This window comes from Pseudonaja textilis, chromosome 3 (genome assembly GCF_049901715.1).
Source record: "Pseudonaja textilis isolate UNSWEBS1 chromosome 3, rPseTex1.2, whole genome shotgun sequence".
NCBI classification, from domain to species: Eukaryota; Metazoa; Chordata; class Lepidosauria; order Squamata; family Elapidae; genus Pseudonaja; species Pseudonaja textilis.
Genome location: NC_141992.1, coordinates 4,351,768 through 4,378,313, shown reverse-complemented (window position 1 = coordinate 4,378,313; position 26,546 = coordinate 4,351,768). Strand labels below are relative to the sequence as shown.

Here is a 26,546-nt window from a genome sequence, read left to right as displayed (position 1 = left end):
TGGCAAGAAGAGCTTCTCCTGGATCTACCAGGGACTTTGCAGTATCCCTGGGATCGACAGGATGTGCTCTTCACTTTCACCGTCTCTTCCGGATGGTTTAGATCCGATAGGACCGTCCAGGAGCAAAGATATCAGCAGCGATCTCAGACCTCCAAGATCGCATGCTGTATCGTCACGACGCCAGCTCCGGCCCTCCTGGTCTTATTTTCTATGGGGTTTGAAAATAAGCACTTGGGCTTATTTTGGGGGAGGTCTTATGTTTTTTTTAAGTGCAGGAGGTGGTGAACACGGGGGCCGATGAAAGCGGGAATGCAGCTACTACCGGCCCCGCCCTCTCCATCCCACGGTCTACTTTTCCACAGCTGCAACAGACCAAAGCAAAGTACATTCCAGCCGGTACTGTCAAGGTCATCTCCACGGAAACCCACAGTGGCCGGAGGGAGTGACTTCTACAACCCGTGAAATTGCTTCATTGAGGAATGTGACTGAAGAGACATCTCGGGGGGAGGGGGAGACAGGGTCAGAGCCAAAGTGCAAACTAAGTGAGGTCAGAGTTGGGTTCACTTGGTCCGTGCTGACATCCTAATAAATAACTGGATTTCTTTTGAAGTTTGGCTTGAAGCTCATGATTTAATGAGGACATTGGTCGGAACCCTGATGCTATGGTCCAATCATGGTGCAATCTGGCAACCTGGTAGCATCACTCCTCCCTCCTCCGACCAGGTGTGAGAATGTCCTTGGTTCCCAACAGAAAATACTTTGTTTTAGCTACAGAAACCCCTCTATTTCAAATCCCCCTTCCCCATCCCTTGTTAGAGACAAGTGTGGCAACACTGAAGCGGTCAAAAATGGCTTTGGGCAGGTCAGCTTCCAGGTTGACACCAATGCCCTGGGCAAAGGTGTTTGTTTGACGTGGCCGCAGGCAAGCTGTGAGACGGAGTGGGCAGCGTATTGGGATCTTCTCTGTCTGGCTCTGCTGTGCGCTATTCACCCAGAGAGAGATGAAGTTTTGTGTGCTTGCAAAGGGGACCTTTTGAAACGGCCCTAATCACTCCATTTCAAACTGTCCCTTCTGCAAGCACATGAAGTTTTGAGTCACCATCATTTCTCCATCTGGGCAAAAAGTGTTTGGTTGCCTATCGGGTCCTTCGGAATGGAGCGACTTGCTCCGGAGGAGGAGGAGGAAGAGGAGAGGAGAAGGAGGAGGAGGAGGAGGAGGAGGAGGAGGAGGAGGAGGAGGAGGAGGAGGAGGAGGAGGATTGTGAGGTCCTTAGAGCTCTCTGAGCTTGGTTGCTTTCTTACAGATGTTTCAATGCCCAAGCTAGGTAACATTATCAGGGCTTAGTGCTCTCTGAGCTTAGTGGTTTACTTGCTGACGTTTCATGACCCAATGAGGTAACATCATCAAGGATGAAAGGGAGTGGGCTTTAGGAGGAGGAAGAGGAGGAGGAAGAGGAGGAGGAGAGGAAGAAGAGGGGGAGGGGGAGGAGGAAGAGGATTGTGGGTTCCTTAGAGAGCTCTCTGAGCTGGGTTGCTTTCTTGTAGATGTTTCAACGACCCAACTAAGTAACATCATCAGTGTTAGAAGGGAATGGGATTTGTGGGGGGGGGAGGAGGGGAAGGGGAGGAGGAGGAGAGGAAGAAGAAGAGGAGGAAGAGGAGAGGGAGGAGGATTGTGGGGTCCTTAGGGAGTTATCTGAGCTTGGTGGTTTTCTTGCAGACATTTCATGACCCAACTGGGTGAAACGAAGCAGAAATTGCTGCTGAAGTCTCCATCTCGGTTTAATTAACTCTGTCTTGAGAATTCTAAATTTACAACTCCAGAATCTCTTCTTAGTCACTCTCTTATAGGGCAACCGTCCCAAACGAGGCCATTGGTTCAAATTTATTTAGCAGGAAACGCAAGTTCCCCTTTTGTCTCGAAAAGAAAGCTTTCGGGGAGGATCCAGAGATGAAATAGCTCCAGATGTTTCTCCCACTGCTACCAGCATGGTTTCCTTGAGGTCCTTCTCCTTGACCATCCTGGGTCCATTTCAGCTGTGGTCCCTCTTGCTTCTCCAAGACCTGAGGATGTGTTCGTTTCAGGAAATAAGTGAGTATTGTTGCTCAGATTTCCAGCTGGAAGACAGGGAGATTAGTAAATGGTTGTTTAAAGATGTGGATTAAAGGCTGCCCACACTTATACCTGCCTCAAAGACATGTCCTTGCACGATCTTCTTCTTCACCAAGTCGCTTTCAGGTTGTCTTCACCTCCTCTCCAATTCTGGAGTGTGGCATCTTCAATCTTGTGTCGTCCTTGGGTATCTTGATTTTCGCGTAGCATTTTCTCTCTAGTTCGAACACCATCAAATACAGAGGTACAAAGTTGGAAGGGACCTAGTAGGTCATCTAGTCCAGTGGTTGCCAATCAGTGGGCCGGGGAACACTGATGGTCCACAAAGAAAAACTTGGTGGTCCGCAGAGAAATGTCCCCCACAAAGCAATTACTCCAGGCTGTGCGGGAACACAAGACTTGTGTTGTTTGCATTGCGAACAACACAAGGTAGTGAGGGAGGGGGGAAAGAGCAGAGGGGGGGGAACTTTCCCCACTCGCCCCACACACCTGGCCTGGCCACCGGGCTGCTTCTTTCTGCTTCTTTCTTCTTCTGCTTTTGGCTGCACGCAAGGAAAGCAGCCAAAGTCTTTCTTTCTCTCCCCCAAACTCCCCCAGAAATGAGTCTTTGGGACCCTGCAAGGCCTCCTGCTCCAAGAGGCTGCGCCGGCAAAGACTCCTTTCTGGCGTAGTTTGGGGGAGAGAAAGAAAGACTTCTGCGGCTTCTGCTGTTTTCCTTGCATGAAGCCAACAGTCTCTCTCTCTCCTCCCCCGCCCCCCGAGAACGGAGCAGGAGACAGTATCTTACGATCCCAAACAAAGAACGATCGATTGGTAAGAAAACGGGGTGGGGAATTTTCCTGCAGGCTTTTTTCCTGCAGCCAAAATCCATATTAGTGGTCCACGGGATATAAAATTATGAGTTTGGTGGTCCCTGAGGTCCAAAAGGTTGGCAACCCCTGATCTAGTCCAACACCCACCCAAGCAGGAGACCCTACACCATTTCTGACAAATGGCTGTCTAGTCTCTTCTTGAAAGCCTCCATTGATGAAGCTACCACAACTTCTGAACCCAACTTATGTTCCATGAGTTGATTGTTTTCAGTCAGAAAATTTCTCCTTATTTCCAGGATGAATTTCTCCTTGATCAGTTTCCATCCATTATTTCTTGTCTGACCTTTGGGTGCTTTGGAGAATAGCTTGACTCCCTCCTTGCTGGGGCAGCCCCTCAAATATTGGAAGACTGATATCCTGTCTCCCCTGGTCCTTCTCTTCCCTAGACTAGCCAGGCCCAGTGGACAAGGGGAGACAGGATAGCAGTGTTCCAATATTTGAGGGGCTGCAACAGAGAGGAGTGGATCAAGCTATTGTCCAAAGCACCTGAAGGCCAGACAAGGAATAATGGATGGAAACTGCACAAGGAGAGATTAAATCTGGAAATAAGAAGAAATTTTCTGACAGTGAGAACAATCAACCCATGGAACAGAAATTTGCCTTCGGAAGTTGTGGGAGCTTCATCCCTGGAGGCTTTCAAGAAGAGACTGGACTGACATCTGTCAGAAATGGTGCTTGGGCTGGAGGTTGGAGTAGATGACCTACAAGGTCCCTTCTAATACTGTTAATCTGCAAATCTGTCATCTTTGTTGCAATATGTGGTCAGGGAGTGGTTAGCTCTGTTGCTTCATGTCAGAGTCAGTCCTTTGAGATCAGCTAGATTGGGGAACTAACAATACCAAAACATTGAAACTCAACTTTATTGACCTGAGTTATAATAACAGAACCATGGAAGTGTTTCCCCATCTGTTCTTCTTATATCAAAGAGAGTCAAAGGAGGGGAACTTGAGTTTCTTTCTCACCTGTTGTGTTTTCCAGGGCTGAGTTCATATTTAGCTATTGGTCTGCATACGTCATTTTCTATAACCAGAGACAGCTCTGATGGGGACTCGAACTTGTGCAGCGTAAGAACCCAAGAGTCTAATGATACAGCGATCATCATAATGAGGAGCCAGTTCAGGTTAGTCGTGAAAGTGCAGTCCAAAAACCAGGAGATAGGGAATTCTAGTCCCATTCTAGGCGTGAAAACCAGGGTGACTTTGGATCAATCACCAGGAGACCGTGAAGGACTTCTAGTTGAGTCCCCAGCTCAAGGCAGGATACATTATATTATGGTGGTTGTCCAGGCTATTTTTTGTAGACTTCCAGCAATGAAGCATCCAAGACTTCTGAAGGCAACTTCTGTTCAATTGGTTGATTGTTGTCGCTATCAGGACATTTCTTCTTTCCAGGTTGAATCTCTCTTTGATCAGTTTCCGTCCGTTATTCTTTGTCTGGCTTTTTGGAAAATAGCTTGACCCCTGCCTCCTCTCTGGGGCAGCCCCTCAAATATTGGAAGACTGCTATCATGTCTCCCCTGGCGCTTCTCTTTCCTAGACTAGCCAGGCCCAGTTCCTGCAACCGTTCTTCATATATTTTAGTCTCCAGTCCCCTCATCATCCTGGTTGCTCTTCTCTGCACTCTTTCTAGAGTCTCAATCTCGTTTTAATAGTGTGGTGACCAAAACTGGATGCAGGACTCTAGGTGTGGCCTTACTAAGGCTTTATAGAGGGGTATTAGTACCTCCCTTGATCTTGATTGTATCCCTCTGTTAATGCAATTTAGGATTGCATTGGCTTTTTGGGCTGCTGACGCACACTACTGGCTCCTATTTAGCTGGTTGTCACTAAGACTCCGAGATCCTTCTCACAGTTCCTGCTATTAAGCCTGGTTTCACCCAGTCTGTATGTGTCCTTTGGGTTTTTCTTGCCTAAGTGTAAGACTCTACTGTTCTCTATGTTGAATTTCATTTTGTTAGATAGGGCCCAGGGTTCAAGTCTGTCAAGATCCATCTGGATCTTGAGCCGATCTTTTTGGGTGTTGGCTATTCCTGCCAGCTTAGTATCATCTGCAAATTTGGTAAGTTCCCCTTCTATTTCCTCATCCAAATCGTTAATGAAGATATTGAAGAGTCCTGGGCCTAAGACGGATCCTTGTGGCACCCCACTGCTTACGTCCCTCCATGTAGACTTAGACCCATTAAGGACTACTCGTTGAGTACAGTTTGTCAGCCAGTTGCAGGTCCATCTAGTGGTGGTGCTATCTATCTCATTTGCTCTTGATTGAATCCCTCTGTTACTCGGGCTGGGTGTTCAGAAGGGAAAATCTAGTGTTAAAGTAAGATGGCATCAGGCCCAGAAGTGGGACCTAAATAATCCTGCCACATATCCCATTGCTCAAACTACGGCCCTTTTGGATCTCCAGAACAAATAGATAAACAGTCCACAATAGAAAGCATCCTCACATAGAAAGCATTACTGTGTGGTATGCTGGTTTGACAACTGTGGGTAGAAAGACATTACAGAGGATGGTGAGCACAGCACAAAACATCGTGGGCTGTTGCCTGATTCCACTAGATGACCTCGCTAGAGCTCGCTGCCTTAGAAGAGTGAGGAAAATTCTCAGGGACTCATACCCTGGTCAGCACTTCTTCACTCTCCTACCATCGGGTAGGAGATACAGTGTTGATGATGATAGATGATCTGAGCCCATCAGCACATTTGCAGGAGCTGTCGCACCCTGCCGATGATAGATACTTCTGGGTAATTGCGACAACTGCAGCGTCGGAGAATCATGACGTGCGAGGGGATCCACAGCCATCCGTAACTTGAAAGGAAACTCCTGTCTGTGTTCGATGGATTGTTAGACATGAATTTGATGATTCTGCCGAAGCTGAACTGAGAAAGATAAGTCGGCTATGCAGAGAATTGGACACTGAGATGAATCTCGATGTAACCGTGAGTTATATTTGAGGAAGCCTGATGATTCAATAAGACCTTGTATGGATGCCTTTGTGGAGTTTTATCTGTCTGCCTTTATACATTCAGCCAGTAACTGTGATGGAGGAACGGGCGATGGGTGTGTGTGTAACTATTTAGTTTACTCACAAGGAGATAGGAATCATGAGCGATGGATAGGGAAGGAAATAGTCGGCTTATTAGGTAAACCGGATGATGGGAGTAAGGGATGATTAAGGGAATAATTAGGGGGCGTGGATAGGAGATAGGAGCATTTAGGTGGGTGGGTTTATACCTTTAAATAACAGTGTAAGGCAGAAGCTTCCAGTGCTAACCTTCTCTCAGCCAGCACACATGGCGAATCCTGACACCCAGGAAGCATAGCCAGCCACACTAACAGGCTGAAGAGCAGTTTCTATCCGTCGGCTGCCAGACTCCTGAACGGAAAATAGCGTCAACACAGTAGACTTGCGGGGCCGGTGCGTTGTGCAACAAGGTCACATAGCGTAATAAGGTTGGACTGGATTAACTCACTGTGAGTTGTGTTTGAGGGGGCGTGCATGAAGGGATGCTCAGCCAATCTCATTGTGCACATGTTGTACTCTGACAATAAAGGTAATAATAATAATAAACAGAAGCTATTTTCCATTTCAGCGGTTGGTGGTCCCGGACTACGCATCGAACCTGAGTTCATACAAATCACAGGAGGCAAGACCCTCACTCTCAACTGTACCCTGACTCAGATGGATCTGCCAACTACCGCAAAATGGTACAAAGAATTGAGCAATGACCCGAAGTTAACGTACAGGGAGCGTTACCAAGTTTCTCGCGGGGTGAGGCTCGCGCCAGGATCGAGAACGGATTTCAGCATCAGCCTCAGCAACATGGAACCTGATGATAACGGGACCTACCGCTGCTTTACGATCAATAAAGTCCTCCAAAGGGGAGAATCTAATCTAACGAAAGAGGTTGCAGTCTACGTGATAGGTAGGTGCCGTTTGGAGAGGGAGGGAGATCCGCTCTCGTCAACTGAGACATTGCGGAGTGAATCTGTGGGGGAAACTGCCAGGATGGACGGAGGGATTAAGCAGGGAACTACCGTTTTTTTTCGGAGTATAAAATGCACTTTTTCCATCCCCCAAAGGGGGTGGAAATGTCTGTGTGGCTTATACAGCGAAAGTTGCCAAAGCCCCGCCCACCCTTCGGCCTCTGCCTCCCAGCCATTAGTCTCCTTGCAGCAAACAGCCTCTTTCAGCTTCAGCACAGCCCGATTAGCACAAGCAGCTGATTGTTGGTTGGATCGGCCTCCCGACGATCAGCTATTTCAGGTTGCAGGGATCGCCGTAGCCTACTGCTGCCTCAGCGCATCCCTCTTTTGGCCACCGCATCCCATTTTTTGGGCCTCTACGTGGCCCGTTTTCCACCCATTTCGATCCCCGCCACTTGGAATGGGCCAAAAGAGGGGCACGTGGAGGCTGAAAAAGGTGAGGAGGCCGAAAACGGGATGCGGGGGCCAAAAATGGGGCACGCTGAGGCAGCAATACGTGATGGTGATCCCTGCAGCCTGAAACAGCTGATCATCAGGAAGCCGATCCAACCAACAACCAGCTGCTTTTTCCTAAATCAGACTGCGCTGACACTAAAACAGGCTGTTTGCTGTTTGCTGCATGGAGGTAAATTGCTGGCAGAGGCATTTTTCTTTTTCGTGTCCCCTCCCCCCAAAAAGCTAGTTGCGTCTTAAAAGTTTGGAGGGTCTTATACTCTGAAAAATACGGTAGCTTGGCATCCTTACCCAGCTGCCAAGCAGCATAAGCTTGACTTACACCCAGGATCCAAGCAGCTTTATCTCAGGGGTGTCAAACTGGATTTCATTGAGGGCTGCATCAGGGATGGGTTTGATCTCAGGGGGGGCGGGGTGATCATGGCCTGCTTGACATCACTTGTGTTGGGGGTGCCTGTAGCGGCCCAAATGCTCTGCCAGTGAAAACGGGTTCTTGAACTCCGTTTTCGGCTGTGACGGCTCCCTGAAACCCTCTGCCAGCAAAAATGGAGCTCGGCAGGGCACCGCGGGGTAGCCCCACGGACTGGATCTAAGGACCTCACAGGCTGGATCTGGCACAAGGTGTCGACTCATTAAATATGTCTATGGCCTTTTTAAGAGTTGCCAACAGAAAGGGAGGGGAGAGCAGTGCGGCAGCTTGCAAACTGAAAGTGCATTCCATAAATGTTTTCAAAGATAGTTAACTAGGTGACCAAAGTGTCTGCCGTGCAGAATTCTAACTGGAGAGAGCATGATTGATGACTCTTGGCTAAGGATGTGTCCCATCGGAGAATAGGAATTATGATACACCCAGGAGGTGGGGAGAAAATCAGGGTCAAGGGTGACAATGAATTAGGTGCCTCAGAGTCGAGCTACACCCAGGCAGTGCCGGACATGTTAACTCCCAATAAATCCTTTTGAAGTTTTGGAAGTTTGGCTCAACTCATGATTTAAATGGGGGTAACTGCCGGAATCCTGACACACTGGCCTTGATCTGGTCACCCCTGCATTATCTGGTCATTCCTAAGGGGAAGGCAAGCAATCTGGGGAAAATTCTTGTAATAGAGGTGGTAAACAATAAAGTTAGTCACTTTCATTTTTCATGTGTGGCTCTGGTTGCTTTCCCCTGACATTTATCTCATTGTTTGTCCCCTGGCACATAATTACAGTGGTTTGCAGCACTTAGAATCCTGTGTGATCAGCATTTGCAAATGTGTGACCATCCAAGTAAGTCCTTGAGTTACGACCATGGATTTAGCGACCATTTTAAGTTACAAGTGGTAGATGTCGATGGAGATTGTCCATCGCCCAGGTCATGGTGGTCCCAAAAGTCCTTTTTTTTCCCCCAGGAGGCAACTCAGGCATGATATTCCCCCCTGAAAAAAAAATTGGGGCCGGCCAAGAGACCCCCCCGCTGCGCACCAAGAAATCGCGCACACACCACCAATGCTACACACCCTTCCTTTCCTGCTGGTCAGGTGTGGATCAGCTCCGGAGCTGGGCAGCCGTTTCCCTGGTGGTGGGGCCAAGGCCGCCACCCGGAGAGCGCCCGCTGCTTTCCCTCACCAGGGCCGGGCGGTGGCGTGTTGCACGGAGGCTGGTCTGTGGCTGCCCAGCTCCCTTTTCCTGCCGCTCAGCAGCCTCCGCTTCGCACCGCCTGGGCTCCACTCAGGTATCCGGCTGGGGCTGTCAGGAGTTGCTACTGCTGGCGTGGCTCCGCGCAGCTCCAGTCCCTCGTTGCCTCAGGAAGGGAAAGACAAAACCAGGAGCCGCTGCTGCCGTTGCAAAGCACCACCGCGGCTCTTCCTTTTTGCCTTTCCCTTCCCAAGCCGCGCGGAGCCGTGCCAGCGGTAGCAACTCTTGACTCGGGGCCTCCGAGGGGAGGGGAAGGAGGAGAAGAAGGGGGGAGAGGGGGGGGTGATTCCCCAAAAAATCGGAATTCCGATTTTAATCAGAAGGATATCATGTCTGCAACTGGACTTTCTGGTTTTTCTTTGAAGGTGTTTCGCTTCTCATCCAAGAAACTTCTTCGGCTCTGACTAGATAGTGGGGAAAATGGAAGGATTTTATTCCAATATCCATTATATGCACTACAATGCAGTGAACCATGTGCAGATCTGTACATTTGGGAAACAAAACAGCCACTTCGTAAACACATGGCGCAACATAGGAGGACAAACCCATCAGTATGGAGTGTTTCACAGCGATAATTCAGTGACGGAAAAGTAAACAAAGATGGCCGATGCTTCATTTAACATCTTTATGAACATAAGATTTTACAAACCAGTTGTAGATTTCTCCAAAGCGGAGCAAACTCAAACAGAAGCATGTTGCAAGTTCAGAGCAGAGCTCCAGTCTTCAGCAAGCAAGTTAGTTTCATCTTCAATAGACAGACTCAGAGCTTAACATAGCTTCAGAGCTGCAGAGCTTAACATACCTGCAGAGTTGCAGAGCTTAACACAGAGCCACGCCTAAGCTACTTGTAGTTTCAGTTTCCCGCCTAGGCTACTTCTAGTTTCAGTTTCCCACCTAGGCTAGTTTTAGTTTCAGTTTCCAGCCTAGGCTAGTTTTAGTTTCAGTTTCCAGCCTAAGCTACTTCTAGTTTCAGTTTCCAGCCTAGGCTACTTCTAGTTTCAGTTGCCCGCCTAGGCTACTTCTAGTTTCAGTTTCCCACCTAGGCTACTTCTAGTTTCAGTTTCCAGCCTAGGCTAGTTTTAGTTTGTTTCCAGCCTAGGCTACTTCTAGTTTCAGTTTCCAGCCTAGGCTACTTCTAGTTTCAGTTTCCCACCTAGGCTACTTCTAGTTTCAGTTTCCAGCCTAGGCTAGTTTTAGTTTCAGTTTCCAGCCTAGGCTACATCTAGTTTCAGTTTCCAAAAACAGCCCTCATTGGTTGACTTAGTTGCTATACCTATTCATTGGCTGACCTTGTTACCAAGTTACTCTATTCCAGTTCATGAATATACTCTGACCATCAGGACAAGATTCAACAGTCTATCTGCATTTAGAAGACAAAGGCCACTCTTTTGAAGACAGCAAAGTCCGCATTTTGGACCGAGAGGGCCACTGGTTTGAAAGAGGGGTCCAAGAAGCCACCTATCTCCAAATAAAAGAGCCCTTTCTCAACAGAGGGAGGGAGATACGACAGAATCTATCTCCATTCTACAACACAGTTGTGAGATTGTGGCTAAAGAAAAACCACCAGGATTCAAAGTTGATCCAAGGAAGGAGGCTTTATTGGATATACATCTGCAGATGGGTTCCACCCTAGGCAGCTGGGAGGAACGAAAAACATAGATTTCGCTCTACTTTTATACTCTAAAACTACCTCCTCTCTCCCCGGTATCCAAATGGCTTGATTTACAATACATCTTTCAGGATACAAGTTACATTTTATTATCTTTTTGGTACCCAGCACATAACAGACACTTTCTTCTTGATAATTCCCAGCGCTTCAAAGGCGTTCCAAAAAAGTAACTGGTGTCTGGTACTGCACTCCCTTACTTCAAGGACATAAGCTATCTTTCAACGTGAGATTTGAGTCATAAAAAGGATACTTTATTAACGCTTCTCACACAGTCCTTTCAGCAGTTGCAGGAAGGCTCCACACCCATTTGCACCACTCAGGTGACCCAGAGGACACAGATTAAACCTCCAAGTGGCCTCAACTCCTCTCTAGAAGGATGCAAATGACCAGCTGTCTGCAAGGAATATCAACCCTTCCATTCCCCACCTTCCAGTCAGAGCTGAAGCAGCTTCTGGGATGAGAAGTGAAACCTCTTCAAAGCAAAACTAGGAAGTCCATTTGCCTCTTGCAACAGTTTTTCATACATTTGCTTCCTGTAAATATTGTTGAATTCTTTCTTCCTGAACATTCTCTTGATGGTACAGTTTTCCATAGTAATCTTGAATAATTTTTTTCTTCTCTGCATTTCCATAGCATGCATGCCCTCGTTCATTTATCAATTGATTTATTCTTCTCAAGTCTCTTTCCTTTCTCAATTTATAAGCTAGCCATCTGCCTGGTTTGTTTGCATCTTCAAAATAGTTCTGCTTAGCATTTTTAATTTTTTGTGCTATTTCTTCTTTTTTCCATTAGCCCCATTTTATGCTTAGTTATGTCCAAATTTGTTTCCTGTAAATAGTCCTGTAAAGAGTGTTGCGATATCCCCATGGTCACATGATCAACGTTCAGATGCTTTGCAACTGACTCATATTTTTTGATGGTAGCAAGGTCCAGACACGCCCAAAGTAAACATTAATGAGGACAGAGATTTGCCAAGAATTGGTTCAGGTCGTGTTGTGGCCTGTCGGCCGCAAGACCCTCCTACAGCCAAATCAGAGGAGGAGGCGGTGTGGGTGTCAGGGTCAGCATCGAGACAACTTCAGAGGTCCAAGGGGGAAGAGGGAACGGAGCTGTCAGAGAAAATTGGAACTCCTCGCTCTTCACTGGTCTGGTTAAACATAACTCGACGGTATTTAAGGCTACAAGAAGACTGTTTATTAAGACGGAACTGGGAGAAGGTAAGTGGGGAGGGGAGGTTGAGGAGTTTTTCTTCCATTTTCTCCTTCCCCGATCTCAGTCCAGATTGAGTCCAAATTACGTGTTGTGGCCCGTCGGCTGGCGGTCCCTCCAGCAGGTAGGTGAATCAGACAAGGAGGCGGCGTGGGAGTCAGGGTCAGCATCAACCTGAGAGCTCCGAGGGGGAAGAGGGAACGGAGCTGTTAAGAGATGGGAGGCAGCGGCCATCTTAGTCTTCAGATGGGGAGTCAGCAACCCCCAGGTCTGGAAGTGGCTGATGAGGGAGAGGAGGAACAACTGGGTCCAGTGCCTGACATATGGATGCACAGAAGGCAGAGGAGAGGAGAGCAGTGGAAATCTATGGGCCGGTCTTTGGGAAGGAAGAGCCACGGCTGCTAACGAAGCCCCACCCCAGCTCTGGGGATAAAAGGCAGAGGGCGGAGATGAATAGGTGTGGCAGATAACTATTCACCTCCCGGACTAACAGACTTGTTAGCCTGTGGTGGGAGAAATTTTTTTGCCGGAGCTGCTGGCATACCTAATAAAAGAAATCTTTGAGTTCACTTCAGAGCATTTGTCGTGTTTGGAGATCTGGGTCACAAGTTCTTTCTTTTTTCTTTGTTCATGGTGGTTAAGATTTAATCTTGGGCTTCCTGCAAACCAGGTTCTGGATTTTTCGTACAGGGGTTGTTTCCACCTATACCACAGAGAGCAAACCCCATTAAGTCTTCCAGCCGCATCTGCGTGCAGGAGCTTCTTTTGATCAAACTCTTTGGTTTTCTTTGCTCAGTTCCTCCCACGGTACGTCTAGAGACCGACCCGCTTTCTCCCATCCAGCTGAACACCTCAGTGACGGTTACTTGCAACGCAGAATATTTTTATCCAAACGTGGCCAAAGTGGACTTGTTTTGCAAGAATCCCAGCGGGAAAGGAAAGTCCGCTAGGGCAACTTTGAATGCAAACGGGACGTACTCTCGCCAGAGTTCCCTGGAAATCATAGCCACCGAAAATTGGAACGCCTCGCTCTTCACTTGTCTGGTTAAACATAACTCGACGGTATTTAAGGCTACAAGAAGGCTGTTTATTAAGACGGAACTGGGAGAAGGTAAGTGGGGAGGGGAGGTTGAGGAGTTTTTCTTCCATTTTCTCCTTCCCCATGTCAGTCCAGGTTGAGTCCAAATTACGTGTTGTGGCCCGTCGGCTGGCGGTCCCTCCAGCAGGTGAATCAGACAAGGAGGCGGCGTGGGAGTCAGGGTCAGCATCAACCTGAGAGCTCCGAGGGGGAACAGAGCTGTTAGAGATGGAGGCAGCGGCCATCTTAGTCCTCAGATGGGGCGTCAACAACCCCCAGGTCTGGAGGTGGCTGATGAAGGAGAGGAGGAACAACTGGGTCCAGTGCTTGACATATGGATGCACAGGAGGCAGAGGAGAGGAGAGCAGTGGAAATCTATGGGCCGGACCTTGGGACGGAAGAGCCACCTCTGCTAGCGAAGCCCCACCCTAGCTCTGGGGATAAAAGTCAGGGGGCGGAGATGAATAGATGTGGCACACAACTATTCATCTCCTTGCCGGACAGACTTGTTAGCCTATGGTAGGAGAGAAACTATTTTGGCAGAGCTGCTGGCATTCCTAATTAAAGGAATCTTTTGAGTTCACTTCAGAGGGTTTGTGGTGCTTGGGGAACTGGGTCAGAACTTTGTTGACTTGTGCACAGTTAATGCAGGTCACCCTCGATATAAAACAATTCATTTAGTGACTGTTTTTAAGTTACAACGGCCCTGAAAAAAAGTAACTTATAATCATTTTTTTAGAGTTATGAACTTTGCATCATCATCATGGGATCAAAATTCAGATGCTTGGCAAATCAGGCGATCGTCTTTTGCGACCTTCCAATGAGCGAAGTTAGGCAGGAAAGCTAGTTGGGTGACTTTGAGCCAATCATCAAGAGACTTGAGTTCTAGTCCTGCCTTAGACATGAAGGCTTTGGGCCCATCACCAGGAGATGGAGAATTATAGTCCGTCTTAGGCATGAAAGCCAGTTGGGTGACTTTGGGCTAATCACCAGGAGACTAAAAGTTCTAGTCCGACCTTAGGCATAAAAGCTGGCTGGATGACTTTGGGCTAGTCCAACCTACCTCACAGGGTGGTTTTTGTGGGGAAAATAGGAGGAAGGAGTATGTTCACTGCCTTGAGTTGCTTACAAAATAACACAGGCGGGATAACAATCCAGTAAATAAAGAATATCGGATACTATTTGGAAGAATTCTGGCCAACAAGCTGTGAGAGATTAACATTATAGAAATGCAGAACTGGTGGGCAAAAGATGTCTGTGCAAACCATTTTGTGTTGTTTTCCCATTACTCCCAATGTGAAGCCAGTGTTAACGTATCTTGTATAATGAAATAAAGGGTGTGGATCAGTGGTGGGATCCAATTTTTTACTTCCGGTTCTGTGGGCGGGGCTTGGTGGGCAAGGTGTGGCTTGGTGGGAGTGCCAGGGAAAGGATACTGCAAAATTTCCCATTCCCACCAGGGGCAAGGCTATTGCAAAATCCCATTCCCTCCCCACCCCAATAACCTGCTTTGCAGCTCTGTTCTCCTGTGCAGGGCAACCAAAGGAGACCCAGCCAATCAGCTGGGACTCAGGAGGCAGAGAAGAGATGGGGGCGGGGTCAGTCGGAGGTGGGATTGGCCGGTTCTCCCAACTATTCAAAATTTCCGCCACCGGTTCTCCAGAACCGGTCAGAACCTGCTTAATTCACCACCTCTGGTGTGGATCTGTTAATTCATCTAAAATCAAGGCATTGGGAAATGAAGTGAAACATTGCGAGCTATACGGAAATGGGGAAAGACTAGAACAAGCAAACGTGTTTCGAAATACTTTTTTTTTTTTTCCACTCAGGAGAGGAAGCTATTAAACGAAAGACTTCCAGCTTTTATTACAAATAAATTAAAATGATCCACCGTCTTTTCCCCAGCAGGCTCACTGCAACGATCCATGATGGGTCTCTATCTGGGCCTTTTCCTGAACAAAACGGGACTGTTTTTTTTCTTCGCCAGTCTTTTCAAAATGAAGGCGCGTGGAAGCTGCCTTGCGAGACCTTTTGACCCATCTTCCCAAGGCTGAAATTCCGATTTAACTACTACTCCCGACGACATCCTGGATGAGAGAAGATCTGCCAAGAAATTGAGAAGAATGTTATTTTTTTTTTATAAATGTACAATGCTTTTTTTCTGTAATGATCTGTATTGTTTACAAATGTATAGAAGGAATATATATATATATATATATATATATATATATAGAGAGAGAGAGAGAGAGAGAGAGAGAGAGAGAGATTGAGAGAGAGAGAGATATCAACTTCCCATCCTCTTGGATTCCAAAATTAAATGAACCCATCTTCAAAATGTTTAAATACTTTTTTTAAAAAAAAAAGTTGAATTGTAGGTAGTCCTCGACTTACAACAGTTCATTTAGTGACCGTTCAAAGTTACATCATCACTGGAAAAAAGTGACTTACGGCCGTTTTTCACACTTATGACCGATGCAGCAATCCTCATGCTTGTGTGGGGGGATTCAGACAATTGGCCATTGACTCGTGTTTATGACGATTGCCGGGGTCCTGGGACCATGTGACACCCCCCCCTCCTTCTGACAAGCAAAGTGGATGAGAAAGCCAGATTCACTTAGCAACCATGTGGTTGACGTAACAGTGAACTGCAGTGATTCGTTTGAACAACTGTGGCAAAAATGAAAACAGAGCAAAACTCACTTAACAAATGCTTCGCTTCGCGATGTAATTTTTGGACTCAATTGTGGTCGTTAAGTCGAGGACTACCTGCATTATTAATCTTGGTCTAGTTTAACACTTTTTAAAAGATGGACATTAGAGAAACGACCATGAGAGTTCTGCCCCTTGAACTTCTCAGTGGCTTTTTGAGCATGGTATCCTTCTGGACTGGTTTTGGGGCTTGGGAGTGGGAGGCAGATTTACAGAATAACAGAGTTGGAAGGGACCTTGGAGGTCTTCTAGTCCAACCCGCTTCTCTAGTCCAACCCCCTGCTTAAAACAAGAGCGACAAAGGTCCTAACCGGAAGCTTCGCTTTCAATTCTGGAGCTGACTGGAAGTCCAGTTTCCCCCATCATAGAGCCTCCTCCTAGCGCGGCATCCTTTTTCCTCTGCCAACCGGAAGTCCGCTTTCCCCCATCATAGAGTCTCCTCCTAGCGTGGCATCCTTTTACCTCTGCCCACCGGAAGTCCGCTTTCCCCCATCATAGAGTCTCCTCCTAGCGCGGCATCCTTTTACCTCTGCCCACCGGAAGTCCACTTTCCCCCCATCATAGAGTCTCCTCCTAGCGCGGCATCCTTTTTTCCTCCGCCAACCGGAAGTCCGCTTTCCCCCATCATAGAGTCTCCTCCTAGCGCGGCCTCCTTTTACCTCTGCCCACCAGAAGTCCGGTTCCCGCCGCACCATAGTCTCCTAGCATGGTGTCCTTTTTCCTCTACCTATCCTAACCAAAATCCTTATCAATTCCAGAGATGACCGGAAGTCCGGTTCCCCCCACCATAGTGTCTTCTCCTAGTGCAGAGTCCTTTTTCCTCTGCCTACCGGAAGTCCGCTCTCCCCCATCATAGAGTCTCCTCCTAGCACAGCATCCTTTTTCTTGTCAACTGGAAGTCTGGTTCCCCCACCATAGAGTCTCCTCCTAGCATGGCGTCCTTTTTCTTCTACCTGTCCTAACCGGAAGCCCTCTTAACTGTGGAGCCAACCAGCGACAGCTAGCCGCAGCAGAGGGATGAAAGAGCCACACGTGGCTCCAGAGCCACGGGTTGCCGACCACCGTCCTATACTATCCCGTCCTATACCTATATCCTGCCAACCATACCCGTCCAGATACCATACATGTCTGTAGCCTATTTTTATCCCCGGGTCCAACTACGTGAACCAGAGGCCCATGAACTACAGCTCTGATGTGGCAGCCTCAGGGCCGGTTCCCACCACGGAGCAGGCAGGGACCGAATTTGACATGGCTGCACTTGGAGGCGCCGGTTCAGAGAGAAAAGAAAGCAGTTCCTGTGATAATTTTAACCTAGAAACTGGAGCTTAAGAGACAAGAACCCATTTCCTGAAATAGATCATAAATACATCATTTAACATTTACGCATGCTGACCTAAAAGGTATATATGTTATATAGTTAGGAGATTATGATTATTAATTTTTTAGGCAATAATTAAGTTAAATGAATACTGGAATTTAAAAGGATATATAAGCTGTATGGATGGCACACTCAAATTAGTAATTGGGGGGGGGGAATCTTTTTGAAATGTTTGAATCGAATTAGAATTTGTGAAATGATGAAATAAGAATATGCAATGAAATTGTAAACCTGACAGATAAAAGTATAAAAGGATAATGAATATGAAGGTGTTCTGTCTCACCTGTGACCACGAGATGAGAGTCCAAATTTCCAAAGGAATATAAGCAAACAGACAGGACCAGGAACGAGAGAGTTAAATTCCTTTGACTGGAGGAATCCGTGGCAATTTTCCCGAAAGCTGCCTGCCAAGTCCGATAACAAGACAAAACCATAAATCAAAGGCAAACGCCTCACAGATAATTTGTCAAAGCTTCAGTCCCAAATAAACAAGTTGTCCCGAACAAGGATTCAGAGCTAACACTCCCTCTTTTATTCCCTGAGGGGCATGTCAGTCTCTCATCTCAGTCCCTGATTTGTCCTTTCCTTCTACGTTGGATCTCGCGCCTATGCCTGCGTCTTTGCCTCACATCAAACCAACATTCCTCGGCTTGATCCTCAGCCAAAGACTCCAGCACGCTCTCCTGATTATCTGCCGACACCTGAGGCACAACCAGGGAGGAAGGTCCTGGGGAGGAAGATGATTCCGAACCCTCCAGCAACGCAGGCTCAAACCTCAGAGCCAAATCCTCCTCTTCTTCCTGGCTCAAGCCTGTGTCTTCCAGCAAAGCAGGCTCAAATCTAGAGGCCAAATCCCTCTCTTCCTCATTTCTTAAGTCTGTATTTTCTAACAAGGCAGATTCAGACCTCCGAGTCACAACATGAAGGTATGAGATTTATTTAAGGTTTAAGCTGGAGGAAAGTATTTGGGAAAAAATACAATAACAGAAAGTATGTAAAATATTGGTAAGATATGAAACTAAATGTGAAAGATGAGTATCTAATTATGGTAACGTTTGCATGGAAATGTGAAAACCTGGAATCATGCTGTTCACTAAAAAAGTTTTTAAAATGTGGAAAACTGAAAAAAAATATTAAAAAAAAACATTTATGCATGTTATAATGGCCCGAGAGCGTAACACAAACAGAATAAAATCCAAAACGTAAATAAATGTCTTTTAATGCCTCCAACTTGGCCCCGCTGTTCAATAATTCTCAGTTGGAGATAAAATTTATTCAAAAATAGTCTTCAAAAGAAAGCAACACCGTCCGAACATAATGAGCAGATAGAGGTGAAATAAAAAACAAACTACAATGACGGAATTTCCACAACTGACCAGGATAAGTAATTACCAATTTCAAGGAGATAACAAGGCACAGTCTGTTGGAAGGACGCCAACGAAGATAACTTTGCTACTGGCAACGCTGTGTTTTAATCCTCTCTCTTATATACTAGTCTCCCCGGCTGCAACCAATGAGGGGGAATCAGGGCCGCTTCCTCTCTCGTAAGCCAAGTTGTTTCCTTCTCAGTTCCTCCCTGCGTGTGGCTAGGATGGAGAGGGGATGGGCCTGGGTCCTCCTCTGACTGCCCAGCCGGCCTCTGCCCTTCCCCAGCCTCATCCACAACCTCCGGAGCCACACCTCCACTCCGTCGGCTGTTCCTCCTCTCCCTCAGAGTCCGACTCTACCAAGGGCATGACATGTAGATAGGCAGTCCTCGACTTACAACTGCTTGTTTAGTGACCGTTTGAAGTTGCAATGGCGCAGAAAAAAACTTATCTTTTTTACACATATAACTGTTGCAGCCTGCCCCTCGTCACATGAATAAAATTCAGGTGCTTGCCAACTGACTCATATTTATGAGTCACGGGATCCCGTTGCCACCTTCCAACAAGCAAAGTCAATGGGAAAACCAGATTCACTTAATGACATGTGACTCACTTAACTGCAGTGATTCACTTAACGAATTTAAGAAACGCCGTAAAATGGGGCAAAACTCACTTAAAATGAATTTCTCACTTAACAAGAATTTTTTCACCCAATTTATTTTTATTTATTTTTGATTGGTCAATCGTTTACAAGATAAGGGTATAAATATAAACATAGTTATGAATACATGAAATTGATACATATAAGGAAAAAAGAAACAATAGAACAGGGACGGTAGGCACATTGGTGCGCTTATGCACATCCCCTACAGACCTCTTAGTAAAGGGGTGAGGTCAATAGTAGACAGTCTAAGGTTAAAGTTTTTGGGGTTTGGGGAAGAAACCACAGAGTCAGATAGAGGATTCCAGACACTGACCCCTCTGTTGCTGAAGTCGTATTTCCTGCAGTCAAGTTTGGTGCGATTAAACTTGAGTTTGTATCTATTGTTTGCTCTTGTGTTGTTATGGTTGAAGCTGAAGGATTCATTGACAGGTAGGACATTGCAATGTATGATTTTATATACCATGCTGAGATCAGACCGTGATGTGGCTGTCATAAATACTAGTCAGTTGGCGTGTGTCTGAATTGTGATCACGTGACTATGGGGAGGCTGCAGCAGTCCTAAGTGTGGGAAAGAGTCATTTTTCAGAGCCGTCGCCATTTCGAACGGTCACTAAACAAACTGTTCTAAGCCGAGGACTACCTGTAATCGTGCAGGAGACCGTTCGAAAGCAAAGTTGTTCCTTGTTTCCTTGCTACTCACCTCTGCGAAGATTAAAGGGAACGCAACCATTAGATGGGCACGACATCCGCCACCTTAATCTGGAATCTTCTACAAAAGAGGGAAATTCAGTTTCCTTTAGAGAAAAAAAAAGAGAGTGGGAAAAAGTTAAGGAAGCAATTATTTCCTTAACGGATGCTCATCCTGTCAGGATTCCTGCAATTAAATCATGAGTCTCGAGCCAAACTTCCAAAACTTAAAAAGGATTTATTGAGAGTTAACATGCCGGCATTGCCTTGGGTGCAGCCGACTCTGAGACACATCCTTCATTGTCACCCTTGACCCTGGTTTTCCCCCACACCCCATGGATGTATCCTAATTCATATTCTCCAATGGGACACCTCCATAGCCAAGAGTCATCCATCATGCTCTCCAGGTAGAAATTTGCATGGCAGAAACTTCAGTCACCTTGTTCCTATCTTTGAAAAACTATTTATGGGATGCACTTTCGATTTCCAAGCTGCCTCACTGCTCCCCAGTCTCTTTCTGTTGGCAACTCTAAAAAGACCATAGAAATATTCTACGAGTTGACACGTCCCTTCTTTTGTCAAGTCAGTTTCATAAGCCAAGATTACCCGTGAATCTTCATCAGGTCTCTTCACGGTTCACATTACATGCTTACCTTGTATTTGTTACCACTGGCCTTGAAGTCATGCATGGCCGGATGCCACCCAACTGCCTGGTTTGGTTTGAGAAATCTCACACCTCTTTCTGTCAAGGCAGCTTAAATCAGACCAAGGCTTTCTACTCCAGGGGTGTCAAACTCAAGACCTGCGGTCTGGATCCGGAACACAGGGGTGCTTAGATCTGGATTGCGAGGCCACCCCTGGGCCCCGTTTTCAGCCGCGATGGCCTCCTGCAGCCCTCTTCCATCGAAAACGGAGCTTGGGAGGGCAGAGGGCTGAAGGAGGGATGTTTCCTCTTTTGCATTTGAGCATGCAAGGGACAGGAAAGGAGAAAGAGGGAAGAAAAAAGATGGGAAAAGAGGAAGGAAGGAAGGAAGGAAGGAAGGAAGGAAGGAAGGAAGGAAGGAAGGAAGGAAGGAAGGAAGGAAGGAAGGAAAGGAAAGGAAAGGAGGAAGGAAGGAAGGAAGGAAGGAAGGAAGGAAAAGGAAAGGAAAGGAAAGGAAAGGAAAGGAAAGGAAAGGAGGAAGGAAGGAAGGAAGGAAGGAAAGGAAAGGAAAGGAAAGGAAAGGAAAGGAAAGGAAAGGAAAGGAAAGGAAAGGAAAGGAAAGGAGGAAGGAAGGAAGGAAAGGAAAGGAAAGGAAAGGAAAGGAAAGGAAAGGAAAGGAAAGGAAAGGAAGGAAGGAAGGAAGGAAAGGAAAGGAAAGGAAAGGAAAGGAAAGGAAAGGAAGGAAGGAAGGAAGGAAGGAAGGAAAGGAAAGGAAAGGAAAGGAAAGGAAAGGAGGAAGGAAGGAAGGAAGGAAGGAAGGAAGGAAGGAAGGAAAGGAAAGGAAAGGAAAGGAAAGGAAAGGAAAGGAAAGGAAAGGAGGAAGGAAGGAAGGAAGGAAGGAAGGAAGGAAGGAAGGAAGGAAAGGAAAGGAAAGGAAAGGAAAGGAAAGGAAAGGAAAGGAAAGGAGGAAGGAAGGAAGGAAGGAAGGAAGGAAGGAAGGAAGGAAAGGAAAGGAAAGGAAAGGAAAGGAAAGGAAAGGAAAGGAAGGAAGGAAGGAAGGTAGATTATGAGGGTGGGTCTAAGGGAAGTCCTGCCTTAGCATTTGGCCACCACAGGTGCCCTTCACATGAGTGATGTCAAACTGGCCACGTCCACTCTGGCCAGGTCTACACCTCCTCAACCAAGATCAAACACAATCCTGATGCGGCCCTCAATGAAATCAAGTTTGACACCCCTGTTCTACTCTTACGAACGCCAAGCGTTATTCTCTAAAATCCATTCAACCCATCCAGTTAAGTAAGCGACAAGTAAGGTGGACTTATTCTGTTTAACGCAGAATCCTGTTGGAAACTTTTCTCCCTGATAGGGTCCTTGGTGCTCTCCAAGTTTTGGTCGATATCAAGCAGATATCCATGGAGATTCTCAATGATAGAACAGCATAGAGATGGGAGGCACCTTGGAGGTCTTCTAGTCCAGCCCCCTGCTCAAGCAGGAGAAACTATACACTCTCGGATAAGTGACTGTCCGGTCTCTTCTTAAAAATCTCCAGCGAAGGAGCACCCACGATTTCTGGAGGGAAGCTGTCCCACTGGTTCATTGTCCACGCTGTTAGGAAGTTTCTCATTTGATCCAGGTCGTGGTTGTCCCAAAGATGTTTTTCAAAAGGCAACTGGATTTTGTGTTTTTTTTTTCCCCGCTTTGGAAAACATTTCGCTTCTCATCCAAGAAGATCTTTCAGTTCTGACTGAATGACGGGGAATATAGAAATATTTCCAGCCTTTGCAGTCATCTGGGTTGTTCGCTCTCTGAGAGTCGCTCAGGATGCTCGGAAATTTATCTGTATCATTAAGGTTATCTGAATCAGAATGCAAAATGGCTGTGGTCTTGGGATTGCTGGAAGGAAAAACCAAGGAAGAACAAAGAAAATCCAGTTGACTTTGGTGGGGGAAAAAACCACCTTTGGGATGATTTTCATGCAGACATTTCATTACCCAACAAGGTAACATCATCAGCGCTAGAAGGGAGCAGGGTTTGAACTGATGTTGTTGCCCAGTTGGGTTAAGAAACGTCTGCAAGAAAACAACCAAGCTCAAAGAGCATCAAAGGACTCCTAGTTTCAACCCCAAGCTACGAATATTCTCCTTTATCAATACTTTTCTCCTTGTCTGCATTAATGCCACACACAAAATGGACGAGCAGAAACAGGGTGTCTGCAGAAAAACTATCCCCAGAATCCACAAGGAATTCCGAGGCCCATGAACTACAGGTATTACTTTGGCAGCTGTTTGGACCAATGCCCACCATGAAAAGGTAGGGAAAGAATTTGACACAGCTGCAGAGACTCCCCCTGGCCAAAGGTACTCACGGTTGAGGGACCAGTGAGAAAACAGGACAGGCTGGAAGAGAATTCTGATGCAAGAAAAAAAAAAAAACACCTTGTTACATTGGCCTTACCTCTCTTGCCTTGTTTTCTATTGTGGTGCTCTCATCTTCAGTCTCTGCCTCAAACAGGTCTGGAGACAATGTCCATTGAAGAACTTGCTCTGGCCTCACATTAAAATGCTAGAAGATAAGTGTTTAAAAATTATGAGCCAGGCGCGTGCTATAACCAAAAGCCAACACAGTTCTAGGCTGCGTTAACAGAACCAAGATCACAGGAAGTATTAATAGCAATAGCACTTAAGACTTATATCCTGCTTTACAGAGCTTCACAGCCCTCTGTAAGCGGTTTACAGAGTCAGCATAATTGCCCCCAACAATCTGGGTCCTCATTTGACCCACCTCAGAAGGACGGAAGGCGGAGTCAACCTGGAGTCTGGTGAGATTTGATCTGCCAAATTGCCGGCAGCGGACAGTCAGCAGAAGTAGCCTGCAATACTGCATTCTAACCACTGCGCCACCATGGCTCATAATAATGAGCATATTATAATACCACTTTATAATGTATTATAATACCAATTCATAATGCCTTGGTAAGGCCACACTTGGAATAACGGATCCCGTTTTGGTCGCCACATTATAAAAAAGAAGTTGAGACTCTGGAAAGAGTGCAGAGAAGAGCAACGAAGATATGAGGGGATTGGAGGCTAAAACATACAATGAACAGTTACAGGAACTGGGCATGGCTGGTTTAATGAACAGAAGGACTATGTCATGGCCCCGTCGGAGCCTGAGACTGAGCTGATGGAGAATGATCGGAGGAGCAGGACGAGGCAGTCCTGGGAAGGGTCGCCAGCAAGGGTGAGCAGGAGATCAGGTGAGGGGGAGGACAGGACAGGCAGCGGAGCAAACAATTACCTCCTCCCCACAAGCAGGGAGAATGGAGTGGAGACGGGATCAGCGCAAGGCAATCCAACTACTTGGGAGGAGGGCGCCCCACCCCTTCACAAAGCTCACCTGGGGAAATGAAGTTTAAAGAGACGCAGCTGGGAGGTATGTTTGTCATGAACAAGCGTTGCTTTTTCCAGCTTCACCTGCTGTTACCGACCTCTGGATACTTCGCTGGGCTTGTCTGCCTTGTTTGCCAGGCTGGCCTGGCTATGTGTGAGGTCGCAGTGACACAGTTATACTCCGGGTGATGCTGTAGTACCAGTGACTTCTTGCCTGTGACGAGGACTCCTTGGAACCAACTTCCCTGAACTGTGGCTGCTCTCAGAACTGAGCTGCTCCTCTCGATTAATAGCAGCCAGGAACTATTGGAGGTTCATGCTTAGAGCTTTGTTCCTGGATTTGCAGTGAACGGAGGGATTTTTTGGGGGGGGGGGGGGGGGGAGTTGGAACAAAAAAAGGGGAGTTAAATCTTCGTTCTGGTGGTGTTGTTTCCATGCCAAGCCCGGGTGATCATAGATTAGGGGTGACATGATAGCAGTCTTCTCAGAACAGGAAGTCAAGCTATTCTCCAAAACACCTGAAGGCAGAAAAAGAAGCAATGGGGGGAAATTAATCAGAGAGGGAAGCAACTTAGAACTAAGGAGAAATTACCTGACAGTTAGACCAATTATCCAGTGGAACAACTTGCCCCCAGAAGTTGTAAACGCTCCAACACTGGAAGTTTTTAAGGAGAGATTGGACGGCCATTTGTATAAAATGGTATAGGGCAGTGATAGCTAACCTTTCCCACGTCGCAAGCCAAAAGTGCGCATGCCTGCACCAATGATGCAATGCCTATACAACCCCCCCCCCCCACCCCCGATAGATATGGGTAGATAGATGGATGATAGAGATATAGATAAATGGATGGATAGGACAGATGGATGATAGATGTAGATAAATGGATGGATGACAGATAGATAAGATGGATGGGTGGGTGGGTGAATAGATAGAGTAGATAAATAATTAGCTAGCTTAGATAGATAGATAGATAGATAGATAGATAGATAGATAGATAGATATGGATGTAGACAGACAGACAGAAACAGAGATACAGTAGATAGATATGATATAGATAGATGGAGATAGCTACCTAGCTAGCTAGAGACAGAGATAGTTATAGAAAATAGATATTGGGGGTAGGGAGATAGACAGATAGGGATAAAGAGAGTGGGGTAGGGAGATGGATGGATGGATGGATGGATGGATGGATGGATGGATGGATGGATGGATGGATAGATAGATAGATAGATAGATAGATAGGGGGTAGGGAGATAGAGAGACGGGGGTAGGGAGATAGATAACTATGGAAGATAGATAGAAGACATGGAGAGAGAGAGAGAGAGAGAGTCCCCAACCCTCTGGCTCCTCATTTTACCCACCTCGGAAGGACGAGTCCAACCTGGAGCCTGGCGAGGAACTCTGCGGGATGAAGTCCTCCTCAACCCAGCCGGCGGCCCTGCCCTATCCCCGCGCTTACTGGGCCTCCCTCAGCCTGTCCCCGCCGCCAAAGCCGCTTTGAAAGCCTCCCGCCGTCTCGCCTCCGCCAGGCTCTTCATCTCCCTCAGGCGCCATGCCGCTCGCCCGGCCACGCGCTCTCCTCCGCTCAGAACCGGAAACCGTTGTGACGTCATTTCCTCCTACGGCAAATCACTGCGCTTTCTCACATGGCCGAAGAAAGGGAAGCGGCCGGAAATGCCTCCGACGCCATCTTTGTTAAAGGCAAGCCATCGGTTTCCCGACTCTTCTCTGTGGAAGGGGCTCCTTAGCCTCAATATTAGCCAGGATTCATCATGAGATGTACGCGGCTCTTCTCTATAGTATCTCTATGGTCTTTTCTAAAAATATTTTAAATTGCATACAATTCATCTTCCATTTAACGGTGTGTCGTCTGGGTACAATCATCTGGTGCAATAGCAATTAAAATTGACATCCCTGTTCTACTACTTTGGCATTCATTATCTATTTTTATCTTATTAATATATATCTCTATAGCACTCTCCTTCTTAACAGGTTTAATTCTATAAAGCTATTTTCTATATTTCACGAATCTATTGGCTATTTCTAGCTTTCATATTTTTTTCCTCCAGCCATCGATAAAATAATTCCCATATTTTATAATAGTTTGCTCCTTCCCTTTAATTGCAAGTGTTAATCTATTCATTTCTGCACATTCCCAATATATTTTCTAAGCACGTTTCGGCTCTTGATGGACTATAGTTTGAATTTCCACCAATGAAAGTTTCATGGGCAAACATCAAACAATTTGAGGTCTTCCTTGGCTCCGAAGGGGCAGAAAAGTGCATTATAAAACGCAGGAAATATACAAGTAGTGCTCCATTTATGACCACAATGGAGCCCAACATTTCCTAGTGAGACATTTGATTACGTCCCATTTTACAACCATTCTTGCCACTGTTGTTAAGCGAATCCCTGCAGATTGATAAGTTTAGCCACCTGGTTTTTAAGCGAATCAGTCTTCCCCATTGCTTTGTTAGAAGGGGGAAAACGTGACACCGCAACAGTCATAAATAGGAGTCATTTGCTCAGGATCTGAATTTTGATCAGGTGATCACGGGGATGCTGCAAAAACAGTCAAGTCACTTTTTTCAGTGCCGTTGTAACTTTGAACGGTCACTAACCAAATTATTAAGTCAAGGACTCAGCAATCCACAAG

General features: G+C 46.6%; 1 protein-coding gene, 1 long non-coding RNA gene and 2 other non-coding genes across 9 annotated transcripts; 1 reads left to right on the top strand and 3 right to left on the bottom strand.

Moving 5' to 3' along the window:
* Nucleotides 1-1,921: 1,921 nt before the first annotated feature.
* LOC113450115 (immunoglobulin kappa light chain-like) lies at nucleotides 1,922-15,106 on the top strand. 2 transcript variants are annotated; one of them, XM_087928859.1, is made up of 4 exons: nucleotides 1,922-2,092; nucleotides 6,576-6,908; nucleotides 12,771-13,085; nucleotides 14,958-15,106. In XM_087928859.1, exons 1-4 carry the CDS (start codon nucleotides 1,990-1,992, stop codon nucleotides 15,104-15,106), a joined length of 900 nt encoding a protein of 299 aa, XP_087784985.1. In that variant the 5' UTR covers nucleotides 1,922-1,989. The 2 variants fall into 2 exon arrangements, with proteins under 2 accessions (XP_087784985.1, XP_026577052.1); XM_026721267.2 differs by having other exon boundaries at nucleotides 1,962-2,092; nucleotides 14,961-15,106.
* On the bottom strand, nucleotides 14,848-25,492 carry LOC113450117 (uncharacterized). Of its 5 annotated transcripts, none has more exons than XR_015742662.1 (7): nucleotides 25,252-25,492; nucleotides 23,897-24,407; nucleotides 22,955-23,062; nucleotides 20,511-20,659; nucleotides 19,871-19,964; nucleotides 17,423-17,543; nucleotides 14,848-15,155 (listed from the first exon to the last, which is right to left on the bottom strand). It is a non-coding gene; the product is annotated as an uncharacterized LOC113450117 (long non-coding RNA). The 5 variants fall into 5 exon arrangements; XR_015742664.1 differs by lacking the exon at nucleotides 20,511-20,659 and adding an exon at nucleotides 15,501-15,719; XR_015742666.1 differs by lacking the exon at nucleotides 17,423-17,543.
* Nucleotides 16,884-17,018, bottom strand: LOC113450138 (small nucleolar RNA SNORA5). Its single transcript, XR_003375901.1, has one exon. It is a non-coding gene; the product is annotated as a small nucleolar RNA SNORA5 (small nucleolar RNA).
* LOC113450139 (small nucleolar RNA SNORA5) lies at nucleotides 22,705-22,837 on the bottom strand. Its single transcript, XR_003375902.1, has one exon. It is a non-coding gene; the product is annotated as a small nucleolar RNA SNORA5 (small nucleolar RNA).
* Nucleotides 25,493-26,546: the final 1,054 nt, after the last annotated feature.

Bases quoted from the DNA above. Each gene is read 5' to 3' on its own strand.
- LOC113450115 (XM_087928859.1), top strand. From the start codon at position 1,990: ATGGTTTCCTTGAGGTCCTTCTCCTTGACCATCCTGGGTCCATTTCAG. The intron at 2,093-6,575 runs GTGAGTATTGTT...TTTCCATTTCAG, and splicing joins GTGTTCGTTTCAGGAAATAA to CGGTTGGTGGTCCCGGACTA. The intron at 6,909-12,770 runs GTAGGTGCCGTT...TTCTTTGCTCAG, and splicing joins GGTTGCAGTCTACGTGATAG to TTCCTCCCACGGTACGTCTA.